Source organism: Neodiprion pinetum, chromosome 3, assembly GCF_021155775.2.
Source record: "Neodiprion pinetum isolate iyNeoPine1 chromosome 3, iyNeoPine1.2, whole genome shotgun sequence".
NCBI classification, from domain to species: Eukaryota; Metazoa; Arthropoda; class Insecta; order Hymenoptera; family Diprionidae; genus Neodiprion; species Neodiprion pinetum.
In genome coordinates this window covers 11,996,623-12,012,969 of record NC_060234.1, presented here as the reverse complement: position 1 = coordinate 12,012,969, position 16,347 = coordinate 11,996,623, and the positions used below count along the sequence as shown (strand labels likewise).

At 37.3% G+C, this 16,347-nt stretch overlaps 1 protein-coding gene across 1 annotated transcript in view; it reads right to left on the bottom strand.

Moving 5' to 3' along the window:
* Positions 1–16,347, bottom strand: part of LOC124214342 (uncharacterized) — a 474,723-nt gene that overhangs the window by 400,861 nt on the left and 57,515 nt on the right. Inside the window, exon 7 of the mRNA XM_069134347.1 lies at positions 3,574–3,638. Coding sequence (XP_068990448.1) covers positions 3,574–3,638 — 65 coding nt within the window. The remainder of the gene's footprint in view (positions 1–3,573; positions 3,639–16,347) is intronic.

Here is a 16,347-nt window from a genome sequence, read left to right as displayed (position 1 = left end):
CATAGACTTACACACATACATGATTTCGAGACAGTAGACAATACATGAGATACAGCTGATAGGTTTTGAGTCACGACACGGGCAAGCGGCGAGATTTGACGCAGAGACGGCAAGTAAACATTGCACGCGAGTGTGCGTACATGTGCGAGGACGATTTTGAGTGTCGCGAGACACACATTTAACTATTCGATACTTTGCCGAAACAATATGAAAAAAAAAATGGTTGTAAATATTAAAACTTCGAAAGGTAATCCAACAAATTTTAAGCGACTTGTGATAAAAGAAAATGTAAAGTCACTATCAACAAGTGATTTATGTAACTTTGTCTCAGAACGATCTCTGTTTTTGTTAAGAACATTTAATTTACTGTATAATTTTCTCAATAGTGATGTTTCATTATGGCCAGCTAATGAGAATTACCAGAAAGCTGTCTTATTTTCAAGTGAAATCCGAGTAACGAATGATACAGCAGAACGTGGTATATCTTTAATAACTGAGTATAATAAAACTCTGACTGAAATGAAGAAGATTTTCAGTATTTGTTACAAGTTATAAAAAAACATAGAGAGGTGTATTCTAATTGTAATAAAACAGCTTTACTATAATAGTAAAGCAATAAATAACGTTCAATTTTTACAGCTTTTTAGTACATATATAACATATAATTTGTTGTTGAAGTATATGTTTTAGTTTTTTTTACAACACTTCCTATGTCTCAAATATAAATATACGATTTTTTTTTACTCGTATAATGAAATACCTCAAAAAAAACCCGAAAATTTGATGGAAATCAAATTTTGACTTCGAATAACTCGGGAAGGAAACAATTTATGGAAAAATGATAGGAGACCTTTTTTGTAGAGCGTTAAGTTTTGTATAATAAACCGTGATGATCATCACCATAAGTTGATTCAATACAGAGATATAAGATTCTAAAGTAAAAAAAATTCTTTTCCTATGTCATTTAAATGGGAAATAGAAAATTACGATCCGCGACTTCTAAATCTTCAAATTAAGAACTCATATTTTGACGAGGTCTTTATTTTGTCATTCTCTGGAAGAATTCGCTGACCATTTGAAAAAATTAAAAAAGTCCATTTTTTTGAAACACCCTAATGTAATATATATAAATATATGTGTAATATAATATATAAATAACATAATTTTATATGACATTATATTATATTTTCAAATTTGTACTTCACTGTGATTACTATACTTGGATTGGATGACGAGTAATTGCGGAGGGGGCGGCAAAAAATGAGATTCGCTTAGGGGCGCCCCAGACCGTAATCCGACCCTGCCTAACCCAAGTTAGAAATTTGCCTTTAGCATCCAGTCCTTACACTGATTCACGTAAATACGACATTAAGCGCACGTCATACTGATCTCCCGAAGTATTAATTTTCATTGTGACGCGCTCTCCTCTCCTTTACGGTTCACAGCTGTGAATATATTAAATCGCTTGCCAATGTAACATAACTTAGAGCATACCATTTGAGCGATTAGAATCATGAAGATCATGAAAAAGCCAAGCCTTTGAACTATGAACGAATAAGAATGGTGTTGGTTCGAAAACGCTATCTTATACATACTCTCAACAGCAGGAGATAATTACGAAAGTTTAATAAAATAAACCCAGAGAAGTGTTGCTGAAATGAGCAAATTTTTATGCCTAAAGTCCAAATTCTTGAATTAGGCATATTATGACTGATACGTTTTCAATTTTATTTCTGGTTCGAGTTTGATAATCCGTCATATAAGAATAAGTTATGCACAAATCAGGCACAAATTATACTTTTAAAAATACCAAGACGGTAAAATAGAAAAGTACAGATAATTCGAATTTATATGAGTCGCATGAAGGAAATCATTTGATACGATAATTTATGAGTAAGATAATTGTATTTGAGTTTTACCTGCATTTTTAATGATCTTCAAAAGATACGGTGTCCGTAGTAATTTCAAATTGAAGGTGACATTTGAGAAAAAGAAAACAAACAAAAGTATCAATGAAAAATATTTGTGCATAACGAATGTCAAAACCATTATTTAAAAAATATGAGATCGTTGCCAGATATAGAAAATCGTTGGTTTAGATCTAAGATTCAATCTGATACATGTCTCGCTCAGTATCCTTTATTATCCAAACATATGAATAATTCAGGTATCTTTGTATTGATTAGATAATTCTGAAAAAAATATATAAGCTGTAAACAAATTCTGGTTGAAATATGTTAAGGATTCAGAATTGGGCGCATAAGTAGTAGGATAGTCAAGTAAGCAAAGGGTAAAACTCCAGGCTATGCGACAGCATTAGCACACCGCACCATCCTTGGTGGGAGTAGATGAGCGAGAACTTGAGTCGAGTGCGTGCGTGATCAAGAGTGCTCGACGTCTTCTAGCCGTGATTTTGTAACTTTCTCAGCGTACATGTGCGGAAAGTTGTTATTAATTAACTTTACTTTGTTCAACTTCACACTGTGAAATCTTATCCAATGCCTTACGCACAATATTATTAAAATGAAGTGACATGAAGTGACGTAAATATCAATTCTTGAACGCAACCTAAACATCTTTTTTTTTACCATCCTAACCAGTGAGTCGCTGATCGATTTGCAGTTTCTGATAAACAGTAATAAAAATTCATTTCTATATAATTTCCATAAAATATTGGCGATCCTACCATCCATTCCTCAATAACATGATATCATTTTTATGAATAAATGATAATTACTCATTGAGAAATACACGATTGATCCGTCAAATGTGAATATTTTATTCACGATTCAACTATAATTTTTCAACTAAATGTAATGGTATATTCAAAGTTCATTTTTTGGGCAAAAGTTGCGGTGACTCACAATCACTCATATCGTGTGTCTTTCAAGCATATGTTTTTATGGGTGTAGAAATGGTTTGACTAATTCCGTATCTATTCTGTGGCATGGAGTACAAAAAATACGAAGTTGGGAGAGTAAAAATTTTTTTGTTTTACGACACTACTCGGTCATTAAATTTGTAAAATTCGAGTTCAATACAATTAGTCCGACATATTTTGATGTTAATGTTATGTTCTCCAGACCTTAGATTCTTTTCCCACACTCTTACAACTATCTTATACTTTGAATCCTCTTGTTGTCATCACCTCGCTACCTTGCTTCCCATACCGCATCAGCAAAATGCTCTTTCAATTCCTAAACTATAACTAGCCAGTCCCGTACATCCTTCCTCCCATATATTCACTCTCGAGCCATTTTTCATTCGGGCAACATCCAAATTTATCTCTCTTCCTTTTTTTGCTCTCCACATCTTCTCATTGTACTATCTTCATCTTTTACAATAAAACAATTGTGTACTCAATTATTCAACTCCTCAATATAAGTTCCTCTCATTTCCCCTTATCCTTCGTACGTACGCATAGTCGACGGGTTGTGAACACAAAATATGCCGCAATAACATCATGGCTGGGCGTGGATGCGGTCATCGACAGCCAATCGCCGTGATCACAACTATTCCCGCCGTAATACTGATTCCATAAGTTGATTTCAAAATAATTTCTAAGTAAATTACCTCCTGGCATCAATTGTAGTCACCGCTTCATTGCAATCTCCTCTGACCGCAAGCTGCTCTTCTGGCTAGAAATAAACACGAAATATTAGTAGAATAGTTACAAAACTAAAATTTAATGGATGCAGCACCAGATTTACCTATGGGCCGGAGCGGCCCGACAAAAACATAAACTGACAACATTTTCTAAAGACGGTACGAAATTTAGTCTGTGAATACATATTTTTTTCCTAAATCAAAAAATGATACTCAATTTTTGTAATATAAATTTTGTTTTTAGTAGAAATAGGTGTTTTTGTAACACCTGCATGGGAAGTTGAACTTCGCGCACTAAAAAGTACATGCGAGACGTTCGATTCGTCTAAACTGCGCAAACTGTTCGATAATATTGAAAACTGTTAGGTAATGTTCATTACGATACAGGTTTCTGTTAGGTAATACTCATTGCCTAACTGTTTTCGACATTAGCTAACAGTTTTACGACATAACCCAACAGTTTGGGAATTGTTGGGGAACTGGCCGCCACGCGCACCCTCTTTGATTTTGATGCGCGGTGTCGATCTTCCCATTATTCTCTCGATGCGCCAAAACAACTAGCGCCACGCGCGACGACCAGCTGAAGTTATCAATGGACGCGATGTGAATTTTCTAGTGTAAATACGTGCTAAAGTATTCTTTTTGCTGTATTATTTTCAACAGACTGTGGCATTTCGAAAAATAATTTGCGTGAATCATGCAGAAATTCCTGGAAGATTGTCTTTAACTCGTTGTAAGTATAAATTTCTCACAATTTGACAGCGTATAACCGCTGTAATCCGGTGACAGTGATACCTGTCTAAATGAATGCCCCTATATTCTTTAATACAGTAATTCATAATTATTCATAAATATAATACGTTGTCATACTGATATACAAATACGTATAAACGTAGATCTCAGGTTTGGAATGAATATTCTTATGAATTTGATTTGTGATAGGATTTGGTCACTTTTAAAAATAACTACGTACATGAGAATAACAGTCTTTATACATGAAAAATGGATCTTATCATTAAAACTGGATTTGAAGCAGTCACGCATTCCATTAGGTTTAACCTGGACGCGATAATAAAGGGCAAAGCTTTCACAGTTACTCATATAGTCAGAGTTGAAAAACTTCGAAGTAGTGGAAAACCTGAATGTATTTAGATGCAGCGTAATTCGGCAAACAGCAGTAACCTCAACTCCTTATAAAGTTGTGTTAGAGATACATTTCAAAAATCTACACTCCCAAGTGAATGGAAAACCTCCCGGAGTATATACATTACTATTATGTTTCTAAATTACTTATGATTCCTTCAAATCGTTACAGCTTGATTCAAATCGCCACATAACTTCAGTCTCATGCATATGTGTCGCACAGGCAGGAGAAAAGTGTAAGCACACGGATAGAAGTTCAAGCAAAACAAGTATCACACAAGAATGGGAAAGCCCTTCTGATGCACAAATAGCAAAAGACTTATATGCAAAAGGTATCCTATTTACTGACGTTTTCAAAACTAAAGTTAAACAACAAGAACCACAAGTTCTTCCATACCGCCTTCAATTGTCTGAACTCTCTGAGCCATGTGCTTTACGCACGTATCTTAGAGAATTTACTAAGGCAGAAGGAGAGTCCATTGTAAGGTACATCTTACGTGCCGTTCTTAATAACGTTATCACATCAAGACTAGAAAGTAATTTTTGAAATTTTTAGTAAATTTCTGACTGATTCACATGAACAGATTTTTTATTTGGATTTAGTGCATCACAATATGTGAGAAATATATTTAATCGTGTTAAATCAATTTTTTTATTAATGTAAATACAATTTATAACACTTTTTAGGGATTTTTTTTTGCAATTTATTAATATTTTTAAGGGCCTACAGGCAAAATAAACTTCAGATTTATACTCAGCGGATCGAATCACATGTAAAACTTATTTGATTTAATTAAGACATGTTTTTTATCACCAACACTGCAGTTTTTTCCATTTTTTACGGTTTTTTGCACTTTCTCAAAATTTTGAGGGTGTACGGACCAAACGAACCTCAGATTCGGATTCAGCGCGTCAAAATAGATGAAGATAGGTGGGTCTGTTCAGATGTATAGACCACTTTTTTTGTGGGCCTGTGTAATCATTGCACAATTTTAGAATGATTCTCAAGAAGTCGGTTTTTCAAAATAAGTATATTTTCTGTTTATCATGGTTTACTAAATTTCAGATATGCTTAAAGATTTGAAGTAACGATTCTTCTTAACTATGCATCGTTATAGTAATGTTACTAACTTTATCCTCATAATATTTTATTATAATAGAACGTTGATAATTTTGTACAGATTTGTCTTTATCACCAAACAGATCCTTTAAAGGAAACTGTCAAAAATGATACAAAGCCATAATAATGCACAAATAGAATTATACGAAGATATAATAAGGTGAATTGTGCGACTTTCTTTTTTTCAACAGAATAAATACATTTCATTTCAACCATATATTCGGATCTACAGAACTATGTATTTTCAAATTGATCAGAGTCGCTATCCATAATAATTGGCGGTTGTAAATTTACTAATACACCGCACGTAAATATTATGTCATCTTCAAAAGGTATCTTGTTCAAAGTGAATTTGGTAAGTATGTGATATGTTTTTAATCGCTGCTTCGCTCAATGTGTATTCTGATACTGGCAACTTTATGAGTTCCTTCTACTTCTTCTGCAAAGAAAATGTAGTTATGCAAGAATGGTGGCATTACAATTATGACACCCATACCATTTTCATCAATTGTTGACTTTATTCTTGGAAAACCTTTGTCAGCAAGAATCAAGTCTCCACGTTGTAGCAATTCGAGAAATCCAGAACGGTTGATTATCAGAGAGTCGCGTCCGTCCACCATAGCATCTCGATAAGAAAGAAACAAGCTCCCCCGGAGTGCATCCAACAAGAACCTTCACTGTAAACCTGTTCTTATAATGAGAATACAGTCGCACACGTTGCTCCACAGTAGGAGGCTGTTCTACGAGAATTTCAGTGCAGTCGATAATGACTCTACAATCTTTGTAAGAATAGGTAAACTCGGTAGGCATTGTAGCTTGAATAATCTCTTTCGATGGCCATGTAACAAAATCTTTAGTTGCAGCTGCGAGGTACTACGGAGTAGAAATAAAAATTCATGATACGGTTGTTCGATGGATATCAAAGAGCACTCTTAGCGCAGAATATGTTAAACCGCACTTCATTTTAATTAGAAAAATAATTAATCTGTTTTCTTTCGAGATCTCTGTTCGTTTAGCAGTGGACCGAATTTTGAGAAATAGTCTGAAAGTGCAAAGGGTGACACCAGCAAGGTCAAGCATTTCTTGAACTGTTTTTATGTTGGATACGCCATGACATCCAGACTTACATGTCAAAGAATTTTTGGAATCTATATCTTCGCAATCTAGCCCGACAGCTCGTTCAACATACACAATGTTTTAGCCACAACTCTTCTCTGCTGTGATTTTTTTTCAGTACACCAATTCCCCTATGTTCGTCAGGAAGGTACATTTGAGTTCCAGCACTTCAAATATCATTTTCGACTAATCGATCACACATAAATACCGTAGTGTCACCCAACTTAAATGTTTCTGTTTGAAAATACACTTGTGTCTCCGCCTTAAATTTCTCAGGCAACATATTGTTGTCTGCTTCATTTTGTTGACACGTACCCATTAGTTGCAAGGCCTCGTCATCAGTTACACGAGCTTTTCGTTTTAGATGACATTTATACCTGTAAATGTGACAATGATTGAATTATTCATATAATTTTAATAACTGCAGCTTCTGTGCTATTGAAGAAAAGTTAATGTGTAACTGATGGAACCAATGTTCTCGCCTTTTCACAGCAGAGTCCGTATGTGCAGCCTGTTTGTGATAAACTTCAGGAAAAATGGTTGCATTGTATGAAGGGCTTGGAGGACCTTCTAATTTTGCATTTCCAACAAAGTGGTGACAGCATTTACGGGAATGTATGTTTGGCTCCCACAATGATTTGTCCGGACTAGAAATAATTGAATTATATGCAAATCAATACGCACAGACATCGCAATAAGATCCAGGTTAGGTTATAAAGCTGTAATATCCCCAGATACTTACTTGTTTCTTTTGACGGCAATTATCCATCGCTTACGACGTTTCAGTTTGTACTTAGAGACAGGCAACGTGTAAAAATGAGTCCCAGGAGGTGTATTACGAAAGGTATTATGACAGTTTACAACACAGCAGTGTGTATTACCCTTACGTGATTTTCCTGATGTCGACATTTGTACACACGTCTCCGAATGCATTCCACAAAATATTCCCACAATTATTTTCACTTTTTCGTTACTACTTTCAACAAGATACACGTGAAACTAACACATCATCACACATTTGGCTGGATTTGACTGCACAACTGTAGTACACAACTGCTAAACCATCTACTGAAAAATGCACAATTTCGCCACTGCGCGCGCTGGTAGTCATGCGGCTCGCTGGTTCAAGGTCGTGCACGCAGAGAATAGGTATTACAAAACATAGAATACAATACTATTAGTCTGACTGACTCAGGTGAGACATTCTGTAAAGTTATTAAAATGTGTAACCTAGCATTTTTGATGACCGTTACAAAAGGCTCCCTGAACCCTAAGAGGGACCAAAATTATAGATCTTACAGTGCCAAGTAGCGAAATATTTGAAAAAGAGCGCCAGAACTAGATTCACACATCCTGGATTTCAAGAGGGGATGCTATAAAGAATAGCGAATACGACGTTTCAGGCTTTTTGTTTTTTCTATTTTTCGAGTTTCAACAGCATCAAGCATGCAGTCAGTAACAATTTTAAGGAAATTGCTGAATTGCGGAAGATAGATGTATCGCGGAAATCCAAAGTGAACGCGATTCCCGCTAGTGGCCGGCGCGCCACAGCCTCTTCCTTGTTGCCCGCCAACGGCTGACCGCCGAGTTTCGAGTAGGCAAGTTGATGTAAAATCGATTTTTTGGATCCATCAGAAGCACTGGATCGATTCAGTGAATCGATTCATGAACCTCTGGAATCCGTCCGATTCACATAAAAAAGTAGTAATTGACAATATGACTCATTTAAGTTATGTATGACAAGTATTTAAATAATCACAAAACGCCTTTCTTTTTAAAAATAGTAAGTACAAAATACAATTTATTTTTCCAGATTTTTTAACATCCTCTAATGGTTAATTATTGAGGATAGTTTTAAATTGAGCGCACCCAAAAATGGTACACAGAGAGCGATGCGAGATGGCGTTACAATAGCGGTACTAAAACTAAATAGAAATTGAAAAAAAAAAAAAAAACACTGTGTTGAGTAAATTTTAAGGTTTTAGTCATTTAAAAGAAAAATTTTATAATAAATATGTGTAGGCAAGCATTGTTAACTGAAAACTAAACTGGAGTGTGTATCTAATCTATGAACCCTTTTCTTAGTAAATATATACCGGGATAATCTCTTGAAACTATGCATACCATGCGCATGCGCGAGTTTTATCGGCTGCTCGGGCAGACTGGCCACTCTGAGTTTCAGCTGCCAAACTCTGTTTCTGGCGGCGATGTAGTTCATACGAATTTTTCAGGTTAGAATCTCAAACAGTCGAGGTAGTCGAATATTTTTTAAAGGAAGATTCGATGATTAATAATAGGCTTTAGCATGAAAAAAAGTTGCAAATGTTTTTTCCATAAATTTTAACATGTGTCTGATTTTTCAGAATTTTTTCAAATTTTTCGGTCGCCTCTTAGTATTTAATAACTGCAAAAATCGAAAAAACACGTTTTTTCGTCAGAAAAACCCCTCGGAATTGATGTGGAAAGCTGTAATTTTGCTCAAATTTTTTTTTTTAGGTTAGGAACTTGAGAAAAAATCGGTACCACAAAATTCGGTGGGGGCAGATTCACCATTCTTATCCGGCTAGACCCTTTAGTTGCTCAAAAACCTTTTAAAGAAAAAAATGGTATTGAAGGTGCCAAACAACTGCTAAATATTGTGAAGGATATAACTAGATACTAGAAACAGAACGTAAATGCTGCTCAAGCTATTCGTAACGTGCAAAATAATACAGCAGTACCATTCGAGCTGATTCAGTGAGCCTGTACGAGATGGAACTCGATTTACTATCAACTACTATGGTTTGTAAAATTATCGGAGCTAATTGCTGCAATTTTACTCAACCACCCGAAAGCTCCATCTATGTTGACAGTAAGTCAACTAGATGCTGTTTAAGATCTTGTAAATATTGTAAAACCTGTGGAAGCTGTGACGAAAGAAGTGTCTGCAAAAAATCTGTAATTTCAAGCAAAATTATACCAATAGTATGGTTATTTTCCCAACCCGCCCAGGCGGAATCGAGGGAGAAAGCGCGGGAAGGAGAAAGCAACGAGGCGAATACTTCTAGGCCAGAGATTTTATTTTCAGGTGTGCTTCGTAATACATTCGATTGGCGATTAACTCTCCATGCAAAAGTCTGCCGCGGCTGGCCTCAGAATCTTCTCCCATCTCCTTTAGTTCTAGAAGCGTTCGACTATCGTCGGCGTAGGCGCTCAACTTTCTGCCTTTACAACCAGCCGATGTCTCGACACGTTAAACCTCTTCACACAGCCGCCTCATGCCGCGGGCCCATGTTATCATCATCTGTATGGTCTCTTACTCTTTTTTACCACCTTATGTAACAGATCAAATTGCCGCCACCCTATATGGCTGACGACCCCCTTTGATCACCCTATGTGACAGGCCAGACTTTGCGGCCACCCTATATGGCGGACGACCCTTTTTGGTCACCCTATGTGACAGGCCAGACTTTGCCTCCACCCTATATGGCGGACGACGCTTTTTTGTCACCCTATGTGACAGGTCAGTCTTTGACGCCACCCTATATAGCGGACGACACTTTTTAGTCACCATATGTGACAGGTCAGTCTTTTGCGTTTGATGACTTATATTTTCTCGTTGTTTACCCATTTTACATATATATGTCGCATCACCATATTGTGTCATCGTTACATTTTGATCACCAGTTGTATCACGTTGATGGAACTTGTTTTGGTTTGATTTGTTTTGTTCTTGTTTAACTTAGTTACTTCTTTTTAGAATTATTTCGAGACGATTTGAATAAAGTTGTATTTTTCCGTGTCACTGCGGTTTTCAATGAAATAAATGGAGTAATTCTCTTTATTAATCTTCGTATATCTCACATCAGAAGTGGGATAAAGAACGTTTAAGCGTGTAGAAGTGAAAACTGAGTAAATTTTCGAGATAGAGATGGAACGAAACGAGGAAGATTTTAGTGTGGCAGAAGATGTAGAAGAAAGTGTGAGGAGAAGTGCAAAGAGTGGCACAGGCAGAGTAGAAACTTCTCGAAAACGAAAAAGAAATCACCGATCCCCGACGACATCGGTATCTGAACATTTTGATGATTTGCGAAGAAGGAAGCACGGAAGAAGTTGGCACAGTAAACGTCAGGCAAGATTGGAGGAAGAAAATCTGCGACTGCTTGCACTGCTTTCCAGACGAGAACGTGTTCCGATGGATCTCATCAAATTTGATCCGAAAACGACTGACGCGACTGGTTAGGTGAAAATGGTTGACGAGTGGATTCGCCGTTATAATCCTGATGAATATGAAATTGTCCAGCACTTGGCTAAAGCATTTAAGGACGAAGCGGCACAGTGGTTCACAGGTATGGTTCCCTCAGGAAAAAGCTGGGTAGAAATACGATCTGAGTTTTTAAGTGCGTATGCAAAAAATAAGAACGTTGCGTCGGAGCTGCACACGATTTGGATGGAAGACGCAGAGTTTACACTTGAAAATTTTATGAAGAAAGGGAGAAAATTAAAAGCGTGGCTCAACGAGAGAAAAACGGTGGACGAGACTGCAGCTCAACTTACGGGACTATCCTATTCGGCGCGAAACAGATTCGTTCGCAACATCTTTGTGCGTGAATCACCTAAAAGTCTGCAAGAAGCGATGGCGTAACTTGATGGACGAACGAACGACTTCCATCAACCGCGTGCATCTTCCAGAGCCCCTGGTCCACATACTAAGACTTTGGCACCGCGAGATGGTAAGTCGCACCGTTTTGACATCGAGTGCGACAATTGTGGAAGAAAAGGACATCGGAAGGCCGAATGTCGATCAGATCTGCAGACACAGCGTGGCAGCTACTCACGGGTCACCAAGGAACTGGACAGTAGAGGTTTGGGGTCAAAGAAGCCAATAACATGCTACAACTGTAAGGAAGAGGGACACATTGCCCCGAGTTGTCCTAAGAAGAACGAGAAGGTAGTGAGGCTTTGTAATTCTACCTCCACTGAGAATACTCTGAAGCTTGCTGACGGTAAGGTGTTGACGTTCATTTTTAACTCTGGTTCGGACTGTTCTCTTATAACAGAGAGTTTGGCAGAGAGGTTGCCTGGTAAAAGACAAGTCGTTTGCATGCGTTTGAGGGGCTTAGGAAATGGGTATGTGGATTGCCGTGAGATGATCTCAGTGTGTGCAGAGTTGAATAGCATCAATGTTGAAATTGATTTATATGTAGTACCGGACGAAAGTTTGTCCACAAAAATAATTCTGGGTAAAGAATTGCTAGCTAATGGTATCTCAGTCACTTTAAATGGAACCATAGTTAAATTTGCAAAATTAGACAAATTTGTTGGTGCGTGTGTTGTAACAACTAATTTTGACACTGTAGATTGCGATGTGGATGAGATGAAAGAATCACTTATAAAATTGTTGAAACTGTACGCGGGACATATGAGTGTTGATACTCCTAAGATTCGTGTAACATCTGGCAGCTTTGAGATTAGACTGAAAGATGAAAATAAAACTGTACAGCGAAGACCTTATAAGCTAGAAATTTTAGAGCGAGAGAGTGTTAAACATATGGTAAATAAAATGCTCGAGGCATGAATCGTTCGAGAAAGCAGGAGTCCGTTTTCTAGTCCAATTATCTTAGTTAAGAAAAAGGATGGATCAGATAGGTTGTGTGTTGATTTTCGGTAGTTAAACGCCAACACAGTAGCAGATCGTTATCCGCTACCGTTGATTCAAGATGAATTAGATCGATTGTGCGGTGCGTACTATTTCTCGTCATTAGATATGACGGCAGGCTTTCATCAGATATCTGTAAAAGAGAATTCAATAGAAAAGCTTGCTTTGATTACACCGGACGGACAGTTTGAATATTTAACAATGCCATTCGGGCTAATAAATGCAACTGCCGTATATCAGAGAGCAATCAATAACGCTTTGGGTGAATTGAGATATTCTTTTGTGATTGTTTATTTGGATGATGTTCTTATACCCGGTAGAACTGCACAGGAAGCTTCGGATAGGTTGGCAGTCGTGATGGCAAAACTTGCGGAGAAAGGATTTTCATTCAATTTAAAAAAATGTAAATTTTTGAAAACAACAATTGATCATCTGGAGTATACTGTGTCACATGGAGAATTGAGGCCCAACCTTCGAAAAATCGAAGCCCTGGTGCAATCACCTATTCCTCGGACACGGACCCAGGTAACGCAATTGTTAGGGTTAGCATCCTATTTTCGTAGATTTATACCGAGATTTTCACAAGTGGCTGCTCCTTTATACAAACTTACTGCAGGTAGTACCAAAACGATCACATGGACAGACGAACACACTGACGCCAGGGCCAAGCTTGTCAGTTATTTAACATCAGAACCGTTATTCAGAATTTTTGACCCTAATCTTCCAATCGAACTACATACCGATGCTAGTGTACTCGGGTATTGTGCCGTATTGTTACAATGTGTTGAAAGAGAAAAACATCCCGTCGCTTATTATAGCAAACGTACCATAGACGCTGAAACTCGTTACCATTCTTACGAACTTGAGACTCTTGCAGTTGTTAACGCAATCAATTTTAGAAAATATTTAGTAGGACGTAAATTTTTAGTTGTGACTGACTGTAATTCGCTTAAAGCCGCAAGCCTCAAAAAAGATCTTACTCCACGAGTTTATCGCTGGTGGGCATATTTGCAGTCATTTGAATTTGAAATAGAATATCGCGCGGGTGAACGAATGAAGCATGCGGACTTTTTGTCAAGAAATCCAGTTACAAAAAAAAGTGTACTCAAAATACTTAAGAAAGATTTGAATAAAATAATTGAATTAGCTGATGACTGCAGGTTGATGGTAGCTTCGCGGAAAGGTGACGAAATAAAAACTTTGTATCGTGAGGTAATAGAAGGATCAGAGAGAGCAAAAACATATTCAATTAGAGATAAAATTTTAATGCGGACGATAAACAGAAAATCGAAACAGATAACGTTACCTGTAGTGCCGAGACTGATGGTATGTATGGTCACTGATACATCGCGTACATGAGAATATCTGCCATTTGGGCTGGGAAAAGACTTTAGATAAGTTGTACGAGCTGTATTGGTTTCCTCAAATGCCAAAGCGTGTTAAGAGATTCGTTGAAAATTGTATTTTGTGCCAAACTTGTAAATCGGTGTCAAGATCGACACAAGCTCAGCTGCACTCTATAGGAAAACAAGATATTCCGTGGTATACGATCCACATAGATATATCCGGAAAATTATCAGGTCCTTCTGACAAGAAAGAGTATGTTATTGTAATTATAGATGGATTGACGAAATTTGTAACGCTAAATTTGATAAGTTGTTTGGATACAGAAACAGCAATCAATCAGTTGGCAAAACACTCGTTTATTTTTGGAGTTCCGAGACGAATCATTTGTGACCAAGGTTCAGGATTTACAAATGCACGGCTTAAGAAATACTGCGATGAAAAGAATATTGTGGTTCACTTCATAGCTTCAGGAACGCCTAGAGCTAACGGTCGAGTTGAAAGAGTTATGTCAACCATCAGGAATATGTTGTTAGTATGCAAAGCTCAGGGGAAACAATGGCAGTCCGAGTTAGGTAAAGTACAGCTTGCAATAAATTCAACTGTTCAGAAAACGTTAGGAAAAAGTCCCGCTGAAATTTTGTTTGGCACAAAAATAAATTCAATAGATATAGGACGTGTGAAGCATAGGTGCGTAAAGACTGACAATGTAAATTTAACTCAGCTCAGGTTAGAGGCTACAAGTAGCATTACAGCAAAAGCCATGAAAGACAAAGAACGGTTTGATAGAAAGAACAAACCAGCTAAACCATTTAAAATTGGGGATTTTGTTATGGTTAGAAACATCGATAGAATTAAGACAAAGTTAGATGCGAAATATCGCGATCCTTTGGAAGTTGTCATGGAGCTTCCGAATGATAGGTATTTAGTTAAAAAAATAGGCTCTTCCGGATTTAGAGGTCGTAATAGCATTAAGGTGTCTCACGATAAACTGATCGCAGCTTCTGGACATGGTGCGTGTCAGGACATCTGTGTCGCAGGAAGTGAAGAAGGTAAGAACAAAGTTCCGAAGTGACTTGTTTGTTTTAAAGAGAAAAATTGTTGTAGTGCACAAAGTCATGAGTGCAAACATGTTTTGCTGAGATGAACCATGAACCCTTGTGGGTTAATACAATCGGTTGTTGAGAACAAATGTAGCGATAATTAGCAGAAGCATGGTTCTGGTTGAGCCGGATTGAGAAGTAGAAATCCGAAGAGAGCATGGGAGTCTGTTAATTGATTTAGCCGGATTTATTTGAAGAAATCCGAAGAGAGCATAAGACTCTGTTGGCTATCGCTGTTTCATTTCGAGAGTGCGACTTTGGTTTTCGAGGCTCGCTGGACTTGATCACCCAGAATCCTTGAACCCAAAGCCTTGATGTAACTTGAGAATGATTCAGTAAGTCACAATAGTTAGAACATGTACGGATGCGTAAGGCATGCCTGCAGAGCTATTGTGGATGAAGGCAATAGTTAGAACGTATACGGATGCATAAGGCATGACTGCAGAGCTATTGGTGCCTTGGATAAGGAATTTGAGAGAACTCATGAAACAAATAAAGCAAAGCACACGGTTGCACACATGATGTAGAGATAACAAGGGATTTGACTGAGCAAAGATGCCAGGCTTGTATGATCAGGAAAGCCGAACGAGATTTAATGAAGGTTTCTTCGATGTCTTTCTTTGTTTCAGAAAGAAATTAGAAGAATGAAAAACTGGCACTCGAGACGCGTGCTAGTCAGTATGGCCGTGTCGCATCACCATATTGTGTCCTTGTTACATTTTGATCACCGGTTGTATGCCGTTGATGGGACTTGTTTTGGTTTGATTTGTTTTGTTCTTGTTTAACTTAGTTACTTCTTTTCAGAATTATTTCGAGACAATTTGAATAAAGTTGTATTTTTCCGTGTCACTGCGGTTTTCAATGAAATAAACTGAGTAATTCTCTTTATTAATCTTCGTATACCTGACATATATATTTTTACGTTCCAACTGTGCATTTACAGACTAAACACACGACAATAGCGGTGAAGCAAGTATAAACAAATGATTATCACTGTGCACAAGTGACTAACGCGAAATTAACTGGTCTTCTGACCATTATATGACAATTAACTAAGGTGACTCTACAAGGACGAAAATAATACTAATAAATTCACCTTGCGCAGGTTTGGTGTGACATAAGTATCTTACATTTTAGAAACATACAGTATAATGAAAACGGAAACAGATATTGGGATAGCAACAAAAAAATGTAATATCAGACGGCTTAAAGAAGAGATTTGGAATGGTGGAACAAGTTCACATGCTAGCTATCATATTACTGGATCCAAAGTGCAA